Source organism: Artemia franciscana, chromosome 1 (assembly GCF_032884065.1).
Source record: "Artemia franciscana chromosome 1, ASM3288406v1, whole genome shotgun sequence".
NCBI classification, from domain to species: Eukaryota; Metazoa; Arthropoda; class Branchiopoda; order Anostraca; family Artemiidae; genus Artemia; species Artemia franciscana.
In genome coordinates, this window is record NC_088863.1 from 1043853 (window position 1) to 1065933 (window position 22081).

At 36.0% G+C, this 22081-nt stretch overlaps 1 protein-coding gene across 3 annotated transcripts in view; it reads left to right on the forward strand.

Moving 5' to 3' along the window:
- LOC136043825 (cell adhesion molecule Dscam2-like) overlaps positions 1-22081 on the forward strand; it is a 285713-nt gene that overhangs the window by 166796 nt on the left and 96836 nt on the right. For all 3 annotated transcript variants that reach the window (XM_065728754.1, XM_065728764.1, XM_065728771.1), the window contains exon 14: positions 314-455. In XM_065728754.1, coding sequence (XP_065584826.1) covers positions 314-455 — 142 coding nt within the window. The remainder of the gene's footprint in view (positions 1-313; positions 456-22081) is intronic.

Here is a 22081-nt window from a genome sequence, read left to right on the forward strand (position 1 = left end):
AATTGGGATTGAGAAAAGTTTTGAAACTGAAAACAGTTTTCTTGTACTTCATTTAAGCAGAAGATCTGTTTTGCATGATGTCACTTTTATAACACAAGATTTTGTAAAGGTAGGTCACTGTCCTCTAGAGGGAGAAGGAGTGGTGCTAGGTGCTTCAAAATACCTTCCCAGGACATACTCGTCTGTAGATCCATCCCTGAAAGTCATTTTCCTAACCTAACCCCTTTCCAAGATGGTAAAAAGTAGCTAAACTAGAATTTTACCGACCAGTTTGATAATCTTGGTTTAGATGTGATTTAACATTGTCTTACAGGCCGTCCTCGGTTCTTTCCGACAGCTCAGAAAATTTCTGTCCGCAAGAAAGAGACAGCTTCACTTCTTTGTGATGTAGAAGGAACATTACCGTTGGATATTACGTGGCAAAAGGACGGCATGAAGATACATCCAGACTCGAGGTTCGAAATATTCAAATTAAAAGCTATCTTCTTTTTTTTACTCAAAGATTATTTTAAAAAAATGGCATTTCAACGTGAGCAACGAAAACAAATTTGTTATATAATCATTGATTTGTAAAGATTTTTTATAGTATATCTATCATTTAAAGATATATATGTATACCAACTATAAAACAATATATGTAAAAGGAAAAAATAACAGGAATATTAAGATTTCGGTGGGCCACCTGAAGACAATCCATCCTCCACGTGTGCTTGCCACAGTTCCACTAAAACTGAACATTTCCAGTAGAAAGTGACGCAACTGTCCCTCTCAATCTACCAATCTATACTTCAACTACTGCTGCTACAACTGACGGTTGATATTGCTACTACTCATCACAGCCCTAAACTACCTAGTACTATTGAAGTTGTGCAAGCCCATCCCCTTTCCACCCCATATTATTCATAGCAGCACCGTTATCTCTCATAAATGTCTTTTTTCTCTTAAATATTTTCTTGTTAACTCTTCCAGCCCCAGGTAGTTAATACTTATTTAAACATGCATGTCTATTAAATACTTCATTATCGAAATTAAGCATTGTAGAGGCAAAAAAAAACTTAAAAAGCAATTCGCTGAACTAGAGAAAATTTTGATGGGATACAAAGATGAGGTCACCAGTCACATAAATATTCCTACCATTTACCACCACTTTATTTAGAGGTACCATAGCATTCAGCAACCTTCTTGAAAGTTATTTACGACTCATATTTTTGTTATTTTGGAGTTTTTATCGCTCTTTGATACTGAGAATTTTCCAGAAGAACATAAAAAAAAAGAAAATAATTCAAAGAAAAACAAAAGACCGATGCTATGACGTAAAGAAGAAGAAATAGACCCACATAGTAAATGAACCTTAAAACAGAGAGGAGTTGCTATGGAAATGGAATAAAACTGAACCAAATAGAAATAAAAAAAGGGAAAAATAGGGTAAACTATTTACACACTTGTATACGACAAAAAACTAGCCTCTGCATTTCATGAGCTGGAGCACTAGAACTTTTTTTTATGTTCTCTCTTTGTTTTAATAAAACTAACAATTATTGAGATTGAAAACAATATCAGATATGAGCCGCAAGCCTTTGTTTATTCTAAAACCAATTTTACCAGCCGGAGAAACAAAAGTTTTAAACTCCAGTCTTTAGCAGAAGTGAACAAAATAATCACCAACTAAAAAATATTTTCTTTAGTCAGTTGGTGAAAGATTTTGCAGCTGAAGCAAACCCAGCTTAAAAAAATGGAAAAAAATTGCAAAACATTAGTTAGGTTCTTTGTTGACACAAAAAAAGATGCTTTCGGATTATCAGGGGAAATGATAGAACCTTGTCTGTCTGTCTGAATAGCTACTTAGAAAGGGATCACGTTGATTGCCGAAACCCTTTCTTAATACAGCTCTGATGCACTTTGGTTGCACGTTGTTTTGCTTCCATCTCTAGCATGTCCTTTGGAAGTCGACAACACAAATTCGAAGCCGTAAAGTGGTGACAAATTTATGTACCTTCATACCTACCGTGAGTGAAACCAGCATCTTTGTGTGACTTGAACACACTGTAGTCTTGTAAAAGATGACAGGAGTAGTGCACTGGCATTGCGAAAGACATGAACGAAGAGATTAGCCAGATTACTCATGCTTGCTTAAGAAAGTAACCTTGTGATAGGAAAAGCACTTTTCAGACACAAACCCCCTAATATCCTAAAATGTAAGCCTCGAAGTAAGAGGTCACTTTCTTAAATGGACTGCATTTTTGTGGGTCCAAGCTGGAGAAGCTCAACTCATAACTGCAGAGTGTACAGTTGACCTGTTACTGGATCAAAGCGCGGATCGTAATACGGCATCAAAATGTACCTTAACTCTAAGTCTCGCAACACGTAAACAAAAATATCCCCTTAGAAAGTTCAGTGCTGCTCATCTCCAAGATCCAAAATTAGTAAGACAATCCTGTCTCAAGCTTTCAGTCTGCTTCATTACCTTAAAATTTGAAAATCACAGTGAAACACACGCAAAATGAGAATTCTAATATAGTAGTTGATGAAAACTGGCAGAACAAAAATGAAGGATAAGAAGAGAGGGTGAAAAGTTTGACAAGAGTTTTCACCTTTCAAGAAAAAGAAAAACATGTTAACAGCATGCCATACAGTCAAATTTCAGTATTTTCTCAAACTAAGTCGTCGAACAGAAATTAAAGATAAACGGAAATACTGGGAAAACTTTGGTATAGAGATCCAAAAAGCATCTAGTATCTCGAATACAAGGAAAATATACCAGCTATTTCAAGAGTCCACTGGGAGAGGGTGGAAGAAATCTTGCATCATAATGGCATTTCGCGATAAAATGGTTGATCAATACAGTCATAACTTATAGAAACTATAAAATCCCCAAATAAATGATCTTAATCTGAAAATCAACCAGACTTCCAATGCAAAGTTTCTCCACCATCCCCCATCAGTCCCTCAATGAGTAGTACACAGGTATAGCGTTAGATCCCCCCCTGACGAGGATGAAGTACTGACATCAATACAAATAATAATAATAAAGCACCGTGCATAGATGTAATATGAACAGAAGTTTACAAGGCAAGTCGAAGACCTTTAGCTCAACACCTACGAAACTTTTGAAGAAGATAAGGGAAGAAGAGTTACTTCGGAGTTATATGCGCAATTGTTGTTCTCAAACATTTCAACTTGGTCAGAAACTTGACCACACGTGCAAACCATGTGAGCTACAACCTGAAGATATTGTTTTTCCCTTTCTTCACACAGACAGAAAGTCTGGCTTCCAACATAGGATTTGACTCCAATCAGAGCCTAGCCTTAGGATTTTTTCAGCTATATACTTAATTTTCGCGCAAAGTGGCTGAGATGTGTAACGTTAAACAAGACGTTTCATTTTTATTAAATAAAAAAAAAACAAGTTTTTTTAACTGAAAGTAAGGAGCGACATTAAAACTTAAAACGAACAGAAATTACTTCGTATATGAAAGGGACTTTTCCTCCTCAACGTCCCTCAATTTACGCTAAAGTTTGACTCTTTTTCTTAACTCTACTTTTTAAAACAGTAAAAAAAACTTTAGCGTAAAGAGCAGGGCGTTGAGAAGGAAAAGTCCCTTTCATATACGGAGTAATTTCTGTTCGTTTTAAGTTTTTATGTCGCTCCTTACTTTCAGTTAAAAAAAAACTTTTTTTTATTCAATTTCTGAACGTTTTTGAATCAATGCATGTTTTGATTTTGGCTGTCCGCACATAAATAATTAAAACGAAATTTACATAATAATTTTTTTTGGCTAAATGGCTTTCTCATAGTTTTAATCGGAAGATTTTGAGAAAAAAGGAGCGGGGAAGGAGGCCTAGTTGCCCTTCAATTTTTTGATTACTTAAAAAGGCAACTAGAACTTTGAATTTATTACGAACGTTTTCATTAGTAAGAAATATGCGTAAATTACGAAATAATTTATATAACGAACTTCTATATTCGTAGGTTTTTATTACGTATATGAGGGGGTTCACCCCCTCGTCAATACCTCACTCTTAACACTAAAGCTTGAATTTTGTCCCAATTCCTTAAGAATGACCCCTGAATCACAAAGGCCGTAGAATAAATAGTTGAAATTACTAAAAATACTTTAGCGTAAAGAGCGAGGAATTACGACGAGATGAACCCCTCACATGCGTAATAATTTCTGTTTGTTTCAAGTTTTAATCGTGCTCCTTACTTTCAGTTGAAAAACTGTTCATATTTATTTTTTCATTAACATTTTAAATAATGCTAGAAAACCTTGCGACCCTTTCATTGAAATTCTCCTCCCCCATGACAAATTCCTCCATGGAAAGATCCTTCCACGTAACCTCCTCTCAAATCCCTCCTCAAACCAAAAAAAACACCCTGAAAACGTCTGTACACTTCCCAATAACCATTACTATGTGTAAACACTGGTCAAAGTTTGTAACTTGCAGCCCCTCCCACAGGGACTCTGGAGGAGTGAGTCGTCCCCAAAGATATAGTTATTAGGTCTTTCGACTGTGATGAATAAAATGGCTATCTCAGAATTTTGATATGGTGACTTTGGGGGAAAAAGTAGCGTGGGAGGGGGCCTATATGCCCTCCAATTTTTTCGGTTACTTAAAAAGGGCACTAGAACTTTTAATTCCCGTTAGAAAGAGGCCTCTTGCAATATTCTAGGACCACTAGGTCGATACGATCACCCCTGAAAAAACAACAACAAATAAACACGCACCCGTGATCGGTCATCTGGCAAAAAAATATGAATATCCACATTTTTGCTGATAGAAGTTTGAAACTTCTACAGTAGGGTTCTCTGATATGCTGAATGCGACGGTGTGATTTTCGTTTTATTGTATGACTTTTAGGGGGTGTTCCCCCCTATTTTCGTATATAATGCTAATTTTCCCAGGCTCGTAACTTTTGACGGGTAAGACTAAACTTGATGAAACATATATATTTAAAATAAGCATAAAATGCGATTCTTTTGATGTAACTATTGGTATCGAAATTGAATTTTTTAGAGTTTCGGTTACTATTGAGCCGGGTCGCTCCTTTTACATTTCGTTACCACGAACTGTTTGACACAAGTTATTCTACATTCAGCTACCACAAAATCCGTAATAGTATCATAAGAATCAACAAAAATCATTTGAAGCATCCTAAGCAAATGATTCAAAAATTATAAATCTGGAATAGAGATAGAGATTCAAGCTTTAAAATTCTTTCTAGGAGAAGTTAAGCAGTTAATTTCCAGAATTTATTAATTTTTCATCCATAAATTTCTTATTTCGCTATTATATTGACTTTCTGTTAACGTAATGACAACTTACCAATCGTAAAATTCAATTTAGAGATTGATTATACTATGCACTGCCTAAGTTAAAGACATAACTTGCTCGGTAAGATGGCATAATGTCACAAAAACAATTAATGTCTAAAAAAATACTTCCTAAACTCTCATCTCAGCACATAAACTGTAAATCATCGATTATCGTCTTTCAGCTACGGAGTGTCATTAACACTAATTCAACGTGCTGCATAGCCTCCGTGAATAAGCACCAACACTCCGTCATTCCATGTCTTCCATTTTTTGTAAAATTTAAATGAAAATGTACATTTAATAATTTATGTAATTATAAATAAAGTACCGGGAGACTGGATTCTACCCAACTCCCGGCATTCGGCACGCTTGTATGTATTTGATTCTCTCCGTCGCTTGTCTTCTTACCGCAGATAATGTGAACTTCTTATTGATGTCATGGTAATACCATAGGTTTGATGCAACCACCCTAGAAAGACACGAATTCTTCTTTAAATTGTGATTTATTGAGATCGTTTTTGAGACCAGAAATGGCAGATTTTTTGTAACTGCTATTTAGAATGGTTTTTTTAGTGTCCTTACAAAATAATTTTATTTTTGACTCGTTGTGATTCTTGCTGTTGCATGTTTGGTCTTGTCAAGTTTGAAGGTTCACCTGATTGGACAAACGTTTCTTCTTGTTCAAACGGGCTATCATTCTTAATAATCGTAAACACTTTTTTTGAGCGTCCTATAGAGATTTTTTTTATTGTTGTAAGAAATTAACAATACAAAAAATGTAGATTCCTTATAATTCTATCCTTAGTTTTGAATGAAAAGTGTGTTTCCAAAATTAAGGTTCTAAATGAATTTTCCCAAGTTTGTTACCTATCTAGATTATTTTTTCAGGCCAAAGTGATCTATTTGATCCTGAAATAAGGTGATCTATGGCAATTAAAGATGACTGTTTCATAATTGTGGGAGCAGAAACGTCTATAATCCATACTACCTGATACAGTAAAATGTGCTGTACGTTTGGACGTTGTTGTTCCAATGAAGCAGCACGTTGAAATACATAATCCTTGACGTCTCGAAAATTTCATATAACATTTGGTATAGTTGTATGTGCCTCGCAATATTTCTTCCAACCCATCCATTAAATTTCAAGAGAACCCGTAATTTAAATGGTGTGCATGGCGTTCATCAACAGCTTCATTGGGGTAAAAAGTAACATTTGATCATGTGAAGGAGGTTCACAATCACCTTAATTGGCATATGATGGAGGTGCCGCCAAATTGATTCCGTGATAAATTTGTCCAGCTACTTTGAACCTAAGAACATAACAACTATTGATGGCATCGCTTACGTCGAATGAAGCTAAAGCGAAACATGAGTTAAAGATTTGGATTGGTTTGTGGAACTCTTTAGAGAGCGAGTGACGTCCTCGAAAATGCAAACCAAATTCATTTGGAAACTGTGGAGGTGTAAATGCAATTTGACCATGCAAGCAGCAATCTCCAAATGAATCACCTTTGTTTCTTACTCTTTCTTCGGGAAATTGGAGGGATCCACAGTGAATAAATACAACGTTGAAGGGCTCCAAAGACTTATAATTAACACTTGCGCGGCTTACGACATCTTTTAGTTTTTACTGGGTTTTGTCCCATACCCTTTTGGCGCCTAAGATTGCGACAGAGTTGTTCTTCTCGATTTTGTTTGTCTTGTAACCGAATATTCCTTTTTTCTACGGTTTTCTTATTGAGCTAATATGATTTTCACTATCATTTTTTTTCTAAACCCTTAGCCTTAGCTGCTTGGATTAGTCTTTGTTGTCTATGTTGTTCCTTTGGAGCCATTTTGAATTTACATTTGTCGGGTCGTCCTCTAGGTCTTGTCAAGTTTGATGGTTCAGGTAATTTGCCAAAAATATCTTCTTGTTGAAACGAATTATGATAGTTAGTAATCGTAAATTTGCGCATTTTGGGTCTCCTAAAGGCATTTTTTTATCATTATACAAAAATATTAAAATAATTGGTTTAATTTCTTAAAGTTAACATGCCAGACTAAGAAACTGGTGGTATATTTCAAGGATTTTAAGGAGAATTTTATTTTTGTGAGGAAAATACGGATTTTTAAGGAGGTTTAGATTTTTAAGGACATTTTTATTTTTATTAGTGTAATGATTGATAATTAATTACAACTGTTGAGCTGTTTGAACTTAACTAATGCTTTGTGTTGGGCTTAGTAAGCTGCTTCTGCCTGGGCTATGCTGTTTTGTTGACTTAGTAGCCTATGTTTTGTTTTTTGTCATGTTAGGCCTGTTCGAAATGAGCGAAGATCAGTATGTAGGCTAGCAGTCCCTGCTTAATGAGACTGGAGTTCTTGCGACTTATGTGTTTCCTGGCTGACTGATGCGAATACGGCCCAGTTATTCAAATGGGCTATTCTAAGATATTTGCTAATCGAGGGAAGTATAATAGACGTGCACTGGGTAGGCTATATGCTACATTCTGTGATCAATCTGTCCTTTATCTATCTGGTCTTTATCCCCTTCTAAACAAAAATGATGCTAATCAGATTCGGACTTTTTATTTCAGATATTGTAAATTTTTACTTTATCTCCCCCCTTGGTATAGCAATGGTAAGATAATTCGTAAGTTTGATGTCCCTGATAGAAGTGCAAAGTTGGCCCTCCAAAGTTGGTTGTCGGAATCAGCTTTTTATCGTTTATCGCCTCATCATCCTTTGGTCCGTCTGTTCGGTTAATCTCATTGTAGCATAGTGTTTTTATGGCACTTGGTATTAGCCAAGTGACATATAGCAATCGCAAATTCTGTCTGTCTGTCGGTCCTGGTTTTGCTACTTTAGGCACTTCCAGGTAAGCTAGGACGATGAAATTACGTTGGGGGGCCCCAACGTAAAGCTAAACTTTACGAGAACCATAACCGATAGATTTCAAAACATGGTTGGAACCCCTTCTTCTACACTAGTTAAATTGTCATAGTTGTATACCTCCCTCCTGTGTACCCTCCGAAAAAGGGACCTAGAAAAGGGCAAGAAAATTTTTATGGCACTTGGTTTAAATTAACCAAGTTTTGGTTAATTTGGCCGGCGTATCAGGAATCAGACCAGATTAAATTAGAAATTGTTATTTCCCGATTTGAACATCTGGGGGGGGGGAGTGGGGGGCCTGTTAATTCAGAAAAAATAGAAAAATGAAGTATTTTTAACTTACGAACGGTTGATCAGATCTTAATGAAATTTGATGTTTGGAAGGATATCGTGTCTCAGAGCTGTTATTTTAAATCCCGACCGGATCTGGTGACATTGGGGGAGTTTGGAGGGGGAAACCTAAAATCTTGGAAAACACTTAGAGTGGAGGGATTGGGCTGAAACTTGGTGGGAAAAATAAGCACAAGTCCTAGATACATGATTGACATAACCAGAACGGATCCGCTCTCTTTGGGGTAGTTGGGAGGGGATGGATTCTGAAAAATTAGAAAAAATGAGGTATTTTTAACTTACGAACGGGTGATCGGATCTCAATGAAATTTGATATTTAGAAGGACATCGTGTCTCAAAGCTCTCATTAAATCCCGACCGGATCTGGGGACATTATAGGGAGTTTGGGGTGACCTAAAATCATGGAAAACGCTTAAATTGGAGGGATTGGGCTGAAACTTGGTGGGAAAAATAAGCACAAGTCCTAGATACATGATTGACATAACCAGAACGGATCCGCTCTCTTTGGGGTAGTTTGGGGGGGGGGATGATTCTGAAAAATTAGGTATTTTTAACTTACGAACGGGTGATCGGATCTCAATGAAATCTGATATGTAGAAGGATATCGTGTCTAAAAGCTCTTATTTTAAATCCCGACCGGATCTGGTGACATTGGGGGGAATTTGGGGGGACCTAAAATCATGGAAAACGCTTAGATTGGAGGGATCGGGATGAAACTTGGTAATTTATGTGACCAGGCATCCCACGCCATCTACCATAGATCTGATCCCGAGGACTTCCGAATCCTATATTTGGCCTATATTTGGGCCCAGGAAATCCTATAAAAATAGGACAGAGCCTATAATTTGAAACGAACCGACCTCTCCAAACCCTGCAATCTATCCAAAGCCTCCGTCTTTACACCCTCCCTGGAAGTTCTCATTTCCTTCAAATCTTTCTTTATGACATCCTCACACCCCAACCGTGGACGACCTGCTTTCTGGGCTGGAAGTTTCAACTACATGAAATTAGCTATTGCAATGAAATTGCTGATATGGAATTTAGATAACCTGTATAATCATATACTACTGCTACTGCTACTACTACTACTAACAACTTACAACAGCACCAAGCCGCCTCAATACAACACAGCTGCATACGCTCCTTCCCCATCTTAATCTATTCAAAGCCTCTCTCTTTACACCCTCCCAGGCAGTTCCCATTTCCCTTAAATCTTTCTTTATGACATCCTCACCCCTCCCCAACCATGGACGAACTGCTTTCCGTTTAGTCTTAAACGGTTCGTCAACAAGGACACTCTTTGGCAATCTATAATCCGTCATCCGCAGAACCTTTCTCTCATTATAGCCTTAGAAAACGGTATTGAACCACTATTTTCATACAGTCTACTATTTGAAATACGGTCAATAAATACCTAGATTTTGAAACACATTGCTCTATTTATCGTGTGAAGTAGACGTGAAAAAATACGTAAATTTTTTTAAAATTCTAAAACAAGTTTTATTTATACTTATTAAACAGAATATTAGAAAATAAATTAGCTTTTCTGTGGCTTTTTTCTCTTCTAAAATTTCGATTAAATTTCCTAGAAGCTTCGTCACATTTTCTCTAACCTAATGAATGACCTTGTCTTTAGTAACATGGTTTCTATGCATTTCTAATGTAATAGAAAAAGCTTTCGGTATCACGAGGTACTTAATGTTCCATCTTGGAATATCTCGTGTTCATATCAGAACCATTAATTCAAAAAAGTTGACATGAGGTCTTGTGAACAATAGCTGGAGTAATCTTTATATTTAGATCACGAGGGTGAAAAAAGAATTAGGACTAAAATTCAAAAGTCATTGCAGATTGCAGCTATATTTATATTTACCACAAAATTTTAAGTATCATTTTCTAAAAAAATTGTGCGTTTGTTTGACAATAAATTTTTTTAGACGATAATCAAAAAAATCTCATCAATCTTTTTACTTCACATAAAGTTTAATTTATGTTGGCAGTTATAAAAATCATGTTTCATTTTAATAAATTTTTTAACTTTAAATTGTTTTCATTTTTTTTTTCATTCACTGGAAAAAACTGTCATCATTTCATTGTTTACCTTGTTACTGGACAGTAGCCATTTGGCTCAGCATCGTTGAAAGATCCAATAACTATGTCTTTGGGGGTAACGAGACCACCCAAAGCACCTGGGGAAAGGTCTGTTAGCTATAAAATTTGCCAACTCTTTACGTACAGTATTCGTTTTTGGGAAGTATGCAGACGTTTTTTCAGAGGGTGACGGGGAAAATTTCTGCTGGGCTGGGTTTCTATGAGGAGAGTTTTCTGCTGGAGGGATGTTTCCAGGGTTAAATCTTGCACGGGAAATTTTTACACTGGGGGAGTTTGATAGAATGTATGTACGAAATTCGCTTTATTGTTCCTAATTTCTATTTCCTGACTCAATTTTGCAAGAAGAGAGTTTTCGGGGCAAAATGCCCGGGGTAAATTTTAAGCGGGTTTGGAATTGTTCGGGGAATTTTTAAATGGAGAGGGGATTTTGCGTGGGATGAATTCTCCATGGGAGAATTTTCTTCAGGAGAAATTCTCCGTCTGGGTGTTTCCTGCGCAAGGGACTTCCCGCTGGGGGTGGGGGGAGGAGGTTTCCAGGCTGAATAGTTCACAAGAAATTTTACGAGGGGAAATTTTCAGCGGGGATTCAATAGAGCTGAGGGAATTTTACGGTAGAGCGAAATTTTACGGGGGATTCTGGGATAAACTTTTATCATAAGAGTCTTCGGTGAGTGGAATGATTTTTTTTTACATATGGGGAATCCAGATTTATCGGGATCATTTGAAAAATGATGAGCAAGAAAATATAAAAAAAACTAGTTTTTTTTTAATTGAAAATAAGGAGCAACAACAAAACTTAAAGCGAACAGAAACTATTCCATGTATGAGGGGGTTACCCCCCCCCCCCCCCGCCCCTCCTTGATACTTTGCGTTTTGCGCTAGTGTTCGACTGTTTGATTATTTTTTAAGAACGTCTCCTGGATTACAAAGGCCGTTAAATTAGAATAAGAAGTTTTTTTTTAAGTACTAAAAAAGTTTAGCATGAAGAGCAAGGGATCGAGGATGGGAGTTCAACAAAGTTTAACAAAAAAACTTAAAAAACGCAGCAAAACTTGGTTATAGACAATTTTGTTACCTTCTATGTTTACAAGGTTCGAAGTACCGCACAGAGAAATAGGCCGAACTACGACTTTTGAAGACCAGAATTTTATTGGCAATTTATGAAAAAACAAAACATTTATGTTAATTTTTTTCTTCTATAATAATTATAAATGCTATATTATTCAGTGTCACCGGAATGTATATCAAGTTGTACTATCCTGCCAATCTACATTTAGACTACATTATTTAGACTAATACAAATAATTTCTGTTCGTTAAGTTTTAATGTTTCTCCTCACTTTCAGTTGTAAAAACTTGTTTTTTTATTATTATTTAATGAAAAGTTATGTCAACAATACTTGCAAATAGCGTTTTGTTTTCAAAAGGAAGCCTCTTTTCACAGCCCACTTACAGCGAACTGTAAACTGCGCACCTGGTTTTTGGGTGAATTTCGCTAATTACAGGGTACGAATGAACCGAACTTTTTAGTGCATCTTGATATACGATGATGACTTTTCACTATGGAATCACTTCTAAAAATTTGATTAATAAATTCTTTCCTTGGCTCATTATTTTGATCTAGTGGCAATAGAATAGAATTGTTTTTTTTTTGCACAAGTCTTTTCAGAAAATTTTGGGTAATTCAATAACTCATACAAAGTATTTTAGTTCAGAGTATACTTTAAATATTTTTTCTCTAGAAATTTAATAATTATTTATTTTTGTTAATCAGGGATGATTAATCGTTTAGAGTATGACTTCCGTTTAAAGAGTTGGGAGTTGACGGGACTGCAAATCCCTCCATATTTCTGATAACTGTGAATGCATTAAATGTTGACAGGAATGAAATTCAAAGGAAATTTCTTAGTGGTGGCAATGAACAATGCTATAACTTATATTCTAAATATGATGACAGAAACATTCCCCATAACGCCCGTCATTCGTGCTTTTTGTGCTAAAGTTGTAACATGTAGGAGATATTTATCAAACTTTTAAGAAAAGCTACATTTTCCTTTAAAGAGTAAAAGGTTCTCGTGGCAAAAATCTCCCTAATTTATAGGTTGTCTTTGTGTTCGTTTTAATTTCTGTCTTTAATCTTTGTTTTCATCTGAAAAAAAAAACGCTTACTTTCTTATATTATGATTAGTGACCACTGAGGTTTGAATGTTTTTTCAAAAAAAAAAAACTTTAAGGTTAATTTTAATTTTAACCTAAATTAAAAAGTATTTAACTCTAATCCTTATGACTGAAATAGTTTACTAATCCTTAGTAAGGGCATCATGAAAGATCACCTTTGGTGATCGGGATAAGCCTTGGGTTTGACACATCACCGTTTTCCAAAAACCATTTTAATGTTAAGGACAGATTGGGTATACCAGATGGAAGACCAGGTCAAAACCAAATCCCTTCATTTTTAATATAAGTAAACAAATAACAAAAAGAAATAACACCAAGAGCTAGAAGCTAGACATATCACTAGCACTGATGCTCTATCAACAGACCAGATTTTCACTCAAGCAACTCACTCAAGTATTCCTTTTTTCTCCTGTTAAAGCCACTGAAAGAAGATTCTTTTGGTCAAAGTTTGTAACTTGCAGCCCCTCCCACAGGGACTCTGGAGGAGTGAGTTGTCCCCAAAGATATAGTTATTAGGTCTTTCGACTGTGATGAATAAAATGGCTATCTCAGAATTTTGATATGGTGACTTTGGGGGAAAAAGTAGCGTGGGAGGGGGCCTATATGCCCTCCAATTTTTTCGGTTACTTAAAAAGGGCACTAGAACTTTTAATTCCCGTTAGAAAGAGGCCTCTTGCAATATTCTAGGACCACTAGGTCGATACGATCACCCCTGAAAAAACAACAACAAATAAACACGCACCCGTGATCGGTCTTCTGGCAAAAAAATATGAATATCCACATTTTTGCTGATAGATGTTTGAAACTTCTACAGTAGGGTTCTCTGATATGCTGAATGCGACGGTGTGATTTTCGTTTTATTGTATGACTTTTAGGGGGTGTTCCCCCCTATTTTCTTGTATAAGGCTAATTTTCCCAGGCTCGTAACTTTTGACGGGTAAGACTAAACTTGATGAAACATATATATTTAAAATAAGCATAAAATGCGATTCTTTTGATGTAACTATTGGTATCGAAATTGAATTTTTTAGAGTTTCGGTTACTATTGAGCCGGGTCGCTCCTTTTACATTTCGTTACCACGAACTGTTTGACACAAGTTATTCTACATTCAGCTACCACAAAATCCGTAATAGTATCATAAGAATCAACAAAAATCATTTGAAGCATCCTAAGCAAATGATTCAAAAATTATAAATCTGGAATAGAGATAGAGATTCAAGCTTTAAAATTCTTTCTAGGAGAAGTTAAGCAGTTAATTTCCAGAATTTATTAATTTTTCATCCAGAAATTTCTTATTTCGCTATTATATTGACTTTCTGTTAACGTAATGACAACTTACCAATCGTAAAATTCAATTTAGAGATTGATTATACTATGCACTGCCTAAGTTAAAGACATAACTTGCTCGGTAAGATGGCATAATGTCACAAAAACAATTAATGTCTAAAAAAATACTTCCTAAACTCTCATCTCAGCACATAAACTGTAAATCATCGATTATCGTCTTTCAGCTACGGAGTGTCATTAACACTAATTCAACGTGCTGCATAGCCTCCGTGAATAAGCACCAACACTCCGTCATTCCATGTCTTCCATTTTTGTAAAATTTAAATGAAAATGTATATTCAATAATTTATGTAATTATAAATAAAGTACCGGGAGACTGGATTCTACCCAACTCCCGGCATTCGGCACGCTTGTATGCATTTGATTCTCTCCGTCGCTTGTCTTCTTACCGCAGATAATGTGAACTTCTTATTGATCTTATGGTAATACCATAGGTTTGATGCAACCACCCTAGAAAGACACGAATTCTTCTTTAAATTCTGATTTATTGAGATCGTTTTTGAGACCAGAAATGGCAGATTTTTTGTAACTGCTATTTAGAATGGTTTTTTTAGTGTCCTTACAAAATAATTTTATTTTTGACTCGTTGTGATTCTTGCTGTTGCATGTTTGGTCTTGTCAAGTTTGAAGGTTCACCTGATTGGACAAACGTTTCTTCTTGTTCAAACGGGCTATCATTCTTAATAATCGTAAACACTTTTTTTGAGCGTCCTATAGAGATTTTTTTTATTGTTGTAAGAAATTAACAATACAAAAAATGTAGATTCCTTATAATTCTATCCTTAGTTTTGAATGAAAAGTGTGTTTCCAAAATTAAGGTTCTAAATGAATTTTCCCAAGTTTGTTACCTATCTAGATTATTTTTTCAGGCCAAAGTGATCTATTTGATCCTGAAATAAGGTGATCTATGGCAATTAAAGATGACTGTTTCATAATTGTGGGAGCAGAAACGTCTATAATCCATACTACCTGATACAGTAAAATGTGCTGTACGTTTGGACGTTGTTGTTCCAATGAAGCAGCACGTTGAAATACATAATCCTTGACGTCTCGAAAATTTCATATAACATTTGGTATAGTTGTATGTGCCTCGCAATATTTCTTCCAACCCATCCATTAAATTTCAAGAGAACCCGTAATTTAAATGGTGTGCATGGCGTTCATCAACAGCTTCATTGGGGTAAAAAGTAACATTTGATCATGTGAAGGAGGTTCACAATCACCTTGATTGGCATGTGATGGATGCTCCGCCAAATTGATTCCGTGATAAATTTGTCCAGCTACTTTGAACCTAAGAACATAACAACTATTGATGGCATCGCTTACGTCGAATGAAGCTAAAGCGAAACATGAGTTAAAGATTTGGATTGGTTTGTGGAACTCTTTAGAGAGCGAGTGACGTCCTCGAAAATGCAAACCAAATTCATTTGGAAACTGTGGAGGTGTAAATGCAATTTGACCATGCAAGCAGCAATCTCCAAATGAATTACCTTTGTTTCTTACTCTTTATTCGGGAAATTGGAGGGATCCACAGTGAATAAATACAACGTTGAAGGGTTCCAAAGACTTATAATTAACACTTGCGCAGCTTACGACATCTTTTAGTTTTTACTGGGTTTTGTCCCATACCCTTTTGGCGCCTAAGATTGCGACAGAGTTGTTCTTCTCGATTTTGTTTGTCTCTGTAACCGAATATTCCTTTTTTCTACGGTTTTCTTATTGAGCTATTATGATTTTCACCATCATTTTTTTTCAAAACCCTTAGCCTTAGCTGCTTGGATTAGTCTTTGCTGTTTATGTTGTTCCTTTGGAGCCATTTTGAATTTACATTTGTCGGGTCGTCCTCTAGGTCTTGTCAAGTTTGATGGTTCAGGTAATTTGCCAAAAATATCTTCTTGTTGAAACGAATTATGATAGTTAGTAATCGTAAATTTGCGCATTTTGGGTCTCCTAAAGGCATTTTTTTATCATTATACAAAAATATTAAAATAATTGGTTTAATTTCTTAAAGTTAACATGCCAGACTAAGAAACTGGTGGTATATTTCAAGGATTTTAAGGAGAATTTTATTTTTGTGAGGAAAATACGGATTTTTAAGGAGGTTTAGATTTTTAAGGACATTTTTATTTTTATTAGTGTAATGATTGATAATTAATTACAACTGTTGAGCTGTTTGAACTTAACTAATGCTTTGTGTTGGGCTTAGTAAGCTGCTTCTGCCTGGGCTATGCTGTTTTGTTGACTTAGTAGCCTATGTTTTGTTTTTTGTCATGTTAGGCCTGTTCGAAATGAGCGAAGATCAGTATGTAGGCTAGCAGTCCCTGCTTAATGAGACTGGAGTTCTTGCGACTTATGTGTTTCCTGGCTGACTGATGCGAATACGGCCCAGTTATTCAAATGGGCTATTCTAAGATATTTGCTAATCGAGGGAAGTATAATAGACGTGCACTGGGTAGGCTATATGCTACATTCTGTGATCAATCTGTCCTTTATCTATCTGGTCTTTATCCCCTTCTAAACAAAAATGATGCTAATCAGATTCGGACTTTTTATTTCAGATATTGTAAATTTTTACTTTATCTCCCCCCTTGGTATAGCAATGGTAAGATAATTCGTAAGTTTGATGTCCCTGATAGAAGTGCAAAGTTGGCCCTCCAAAGTTGGTTGTCGGAATCAGCTTTTTATCGTTTATCGCCTCATCATCCTTTGGTCCGTCTGTTCGGTTAATCTCATTGTAGCATAGTGTTTTTATGGCACTTGGTATTAGCCAAGTGACATATAGCAATCGCAAATTCTGTCTGTCTGTCGGTCCTGGTTTTGCTACTTTAGGCACTTCCAGGTAAGCTAGGACGATGAAATTACGTTGGGGGGCCCCAACGTAAAGCTAAACTTTACGAGAACCATAACCGATAGATTTCAAAACATGGTTGGAACCCCTTCTTCTACACTAGTTACATTGTCATAGTTGTATACCTCCCTCCTGTGTACCCTCCGAAAAAGGGACCTAGAAAAGGGCAAGAAAATTTTTATGGCACTTGGTTTAAATTAACCAAGTTTTGGTTAATTTGGCCGGCGTATCAGGAATCAGACCAGATTAAATTAGAAATTGTTATTTCCCGATTTGAACATCTGGGGGGGGGAGTGGGGGGCCTGTTAATTCAGAAAAAATAGAAAAATGAAGTATTTTTAACTTACGAACGGTTGATCAGATCTTAATGAAATTTGATTTTTGGAAGGATATCGTGTCTCAGAGCTGTTATTTTAAATCCCGACCGGATCTGGTGACATTGGGGGAGTTTTGAGGGGGAAACCTAAAATCTTGGAAAACACTTAGAGTGGAGGGATTGGGCTGAAACTTGGTGGGAAAAATAAGCACAAGTCCTAGATACATGATTGACATAACCAGAACGGATCCGCTCTCTTTGGGGTAGTTGGGAGGGGGGATTCTGAAAAATTAGAAAAAATGAGGTATTTTTAACTTACGAACGGGTGATCGGATCTCAATGAAATTTGATATTTAGAAGGACATCGTGTCTCAAAGCTCTCATTAAATCCCGACCGGATCTGGGGACATTATAGGGAGTTTGGGGTGACCTAAAATCATGGAAAACGCTTAAATTGGAGGGATTGGGCTGAAACTTGGTGGGAAAAATAAGCACAAGTCCTAGATACATGATTGACATAACCAGAACGGATCCGCTCTCTTTGGGGTAGTTTGGGGGGGGGGGATGATTCGTAAAAATTAGGTATTTTTAACTTACGAACGGGTGATCGGATCTCAATGAAATCTGATATGTAGAAGGATATCGTGTCTAAAAGCTCTTATTTTAAATCCCGACCGGATCTGGTGACATTGGGGGGAATTTGGGGGGACCTAAAATCATGGAAAACGCTTAGATTGGAGGGATCAGGATGAAACTTGGTAATTTATGTGACCAGGCATCCCGCGCCATCTACCATAGATCTGATCCCGAGGACTTCCGAATCCTATATTTGGCCTATATTTGGGCCCAGGAAATCCTATAAAAATAGGACAGAGCCTATAATTTGAAACGAACCGACCTCTCCAAACCCTGCAATCTATCCAAAGCCTCCGTCTTTACACCCTCCCTGGAAGTTCTCATTTCCTTCAAATCTTTCTTTATGACATCCTCACACCCCAACCGTGGACGACCTGCTTTCTGGGCTGGAAGTTTCAACTACATGAAATTAGCTATTGCAATGAAATTGCTGATATGGAATTTAGATAACCTGTATAATCATATACTACTGCTACTGCTACTACTACTACTAACAACTTACAACAGCACCAAGCCGCCTCAATACAACACAGCTGCATACGCTCCTTCCCCATCTTAATCTATTCAAAGCCTCTCTCTTTACACCCTCCCAGGAAGTTCCCATTTCCCTTAAATCTTTCTTTATGACATCCTCACCTCCCAACCATGGACGAACTGCTTTCCGTTTAGTCTTAAACGGTTCGTCAACAAGGACACTCTTTGGCAATCTATAATCCGTCATCCGCAGAACCTTTCTCTCATTATAGCCTTAGAAAACGGTATTGAACCACTATTTTCATACAGTCTACTATTTGAAATACGGTCAATAAATACCTAGATTTTGAAACACATTGCTCTATTTATCGTGTGTAGTAGACGTGAAAAAATACGTAATTTTTTTTTTAATTCTAAAACAAGTTTTATTTATATTTATTAAACAGAATATTAGAAAATAAATTAGCTTTTCTGTGCCTTTTTTCTCTTCTAAAATTTCGATTAAATTTCCTAGAAGCTTCGTCGCATTTTCTCTAACCTAATGAATGACCTTGTCTTTAGTAACATGGTTTCTATGCATTTCTAATGTAATAGAAAAAGCTTTCGGTATCACGAGGTACTTAATGTTCCATCTTGGAATATCTCGTGTTCATATCAGAACCATTAATTCAAAAAAGTTGACATGAGGTCTTGTGAACAATAGCTGGAGTAATCTTTATATTTAGATCACGAGGGTGAAAAAAGAATTAGGACTAAAATTCAAAAGTCATTGCAGATTGCAGCTATATTTATATTTACCACAAAATTTTAAGTATCATTTTCTAAAAAAATTGTGCGTTTGTTTGACAATAAATTTTTTTAGACGATAATCAAAAAAATCTCATCAATCTTTTTACTTCACATAAAGTTTAATTTATGTTGGCAGTTATAAAAATCATGTTTCATTTTAATAAATTTTTTAACTTTAAATTGTTTTCATTTTTTTTTTCATTCACTGGAAAAAACTGTCATCATTTCATTGTTTACCTTGTTACTGGACAGTAGCCATTTGGCTCAGCATCGTTGAAAGATCCAATAACTATGTCTTTGGGGGTAACGAGACCACCCAAAGCACCTGGGGAAAGGTCTGTTAGCTATAAAATTTGCCAACTCTTTACGTACAGTATTCGTTTTTGGGAAGTATGCAGACGTTTTTTCAGAGGGTGACGGGGAAAATTTCTTCTGGGCTGGGTTTCTATGAGGAGAGTTTTCTGCTGGAGGGATGTTTCCAGGGTTAAATCTTGCACGGGAAATTTTTACACTGGGGGAGTTTGATAGAATGTATGTACGAAATTCGCTTTATTGTTCCTAATTTCTATTTCCTGACTCAATTTTGCAAGAAGAGAGTTTTCGGGGCAAAATGCCCGGGGTAAATTTTAAGCGGGTTTGGAATTGTTCGGGGAATTTTTAAATGGAGAGGGGATTTTGCGTGGGATGAATTCTCCATGGGAGAATTTTCTTCAGGAGAAATTCTCCGTCTGGGTGTTTCCTGCGCAAGGGACTTCCCGCTGGGGGTGGGGGGAGGAGGTTTCCAGGCTGAATAGTTCACAAGAAATTTTACGAGGGGAAATTTTCAGCGGGGATTCAATAGAGCTGAGGGAATTTTACGGTAGAGCGAAATTTTACGGGGGATTCTGGGATAAACTTTTATCATAAGAGTCTTCGGTGAGTGGAATGATTTTTTTTTACATATGGGGAATCCAGATTTATCGGGATCATTTGAAAAATGATGAGCAAGAAAATATAAAAAAAACTAGTTTTTTTTTAATTGAAAATAAGGAGCAACAACAAAACTTAAAGCGAACAGAAACTATTCCATGTATGAGGGGGTTACCCCCCCCCCCCCGCCCCTCCTTGATACTTTGCGTTTTGCGCTAGTGTTCGACTGTTTGATTATTTTTTAAGAACGTCTCCTGGATTACAAAGGCCGTTAAATTAGAATAAGAAGTTTTTTTTTAAGTACTAAAAAAGTTTAGCATGAAGAGCAAGGGATCGAGGATGGGAGTTCAACAAAGTTTAACAAAAAAACTTAAAAAACGCAGCAAAACTTGGTTATAGACAATTTTGTTACCTTCTATGTTTACAAGGTTCGAAGTACCGCACAGAGAAATAGGCCGAACTACGACTTTTGAAGACCAGAATTTTATTGGCAATTTATGAAAAAACAAAACATTTATGTTAATTTTTTTCTTCTATAATAATTATAAATGCTATATTGTTCAGCGTCACCGGAATGAATATCAAGTTAAATTACCCTGTCAATCTACATTTAGACTACATTATTTAGACTAATACAAATAATTTCTGTTCGTTAAGTTTTAATGTTTCTCCTCACTTTCAGTTGTAAAAACTTGTTTTTTTATTATTATTTAATGAAAAGTTATGTCAACAATACTTGCAAATAGCGTTTTGTTTTCAAAAGGAAGCCTCTTTTCACAGCCCACTTACAGCGAACTGTAAACTGCGCACCTGGTTTTTGGGTGAATTTCGCTAATTACAGGGTACGAATGAACCGAACTTTTTAGTGCATCTTGATATACGATGATGACTTTTCACTGTGGAATCACTTCTAAAAATTTGATTAATAAATTCTTTCCTTGGCTCATTATTTTGATCTAGTGGCAATAGAATAGAATTGTTTTTTTTTTTGCACAAGTCTTTTCAGAAAATTTTGGGTAATTCAATAACTCATACAAAGTATTTTAGTTCAGAGTATACTTTAAATATTTTTTCTCAAGAAATTTAATAATTATTTATTTTTGTTAATCAGGGATGATTAATCGTTTAGAGTATGACTTCCGTTTAAAGAGTTGGGAGTTGACGGGACTGCAAATCCCTCCATATTTCTGATAACTGTGAATGCATTAAATGTTGACAGGAATGAAATTCAAAGGAAATTTCTTAGTGGTGGCAATGAACAATGCTATAACTTATATTCTAAATATGATGACAGAAACATTCCCCATAACGCCCGTCATTCGTGCTTTTTGTGCTAAAGTTGTAACATGTAGGAGATATTTATCAAACTTTTAAGAAAAGCTACATTTTCCTTTAAAGAGTAAAAGGTTCTCGTGGCAAAAATCTCCCTAATTTATAGGTTGTCTTTGTGTTCGTTTTAATTTCTGTCTTTAATCTTTGTTTTCATCTGAAAAAAAAAACGCTTACTTTCTTATATTATGATTAGTGACCACTGAGGTTTGAATGTTTTTTCAAAAAAAAAAAACTTTAAGGTTAATTTTAATTTTAACCTAAATTAAAAAGTATTTAACTCTAATCCTTATGACTGAAATAGTTTACTAATGCTTAGTAAGGGTATCATGAAAGATCACCTTTGGTGATCGGGATAAGCCTTGGGTTTGATACATCACCGTTTTCCGAAAACTATTTTAATGTTAAGCCCTTAAAAAGGCCAAGGACAGATTGGGTATACCAGATGGAAGACCAGGTCAAAACCAAATCCCTTCATTTTGAACATAAGTAAACAAATAACAAAAAGAAATAACACCAAGAGCTAGAAGCTAGACATATCACTAGCACTGATGCTCTATCAACAGACCAGATTTTCACTCAAGCAACTCACTCAAGTATTCCTTT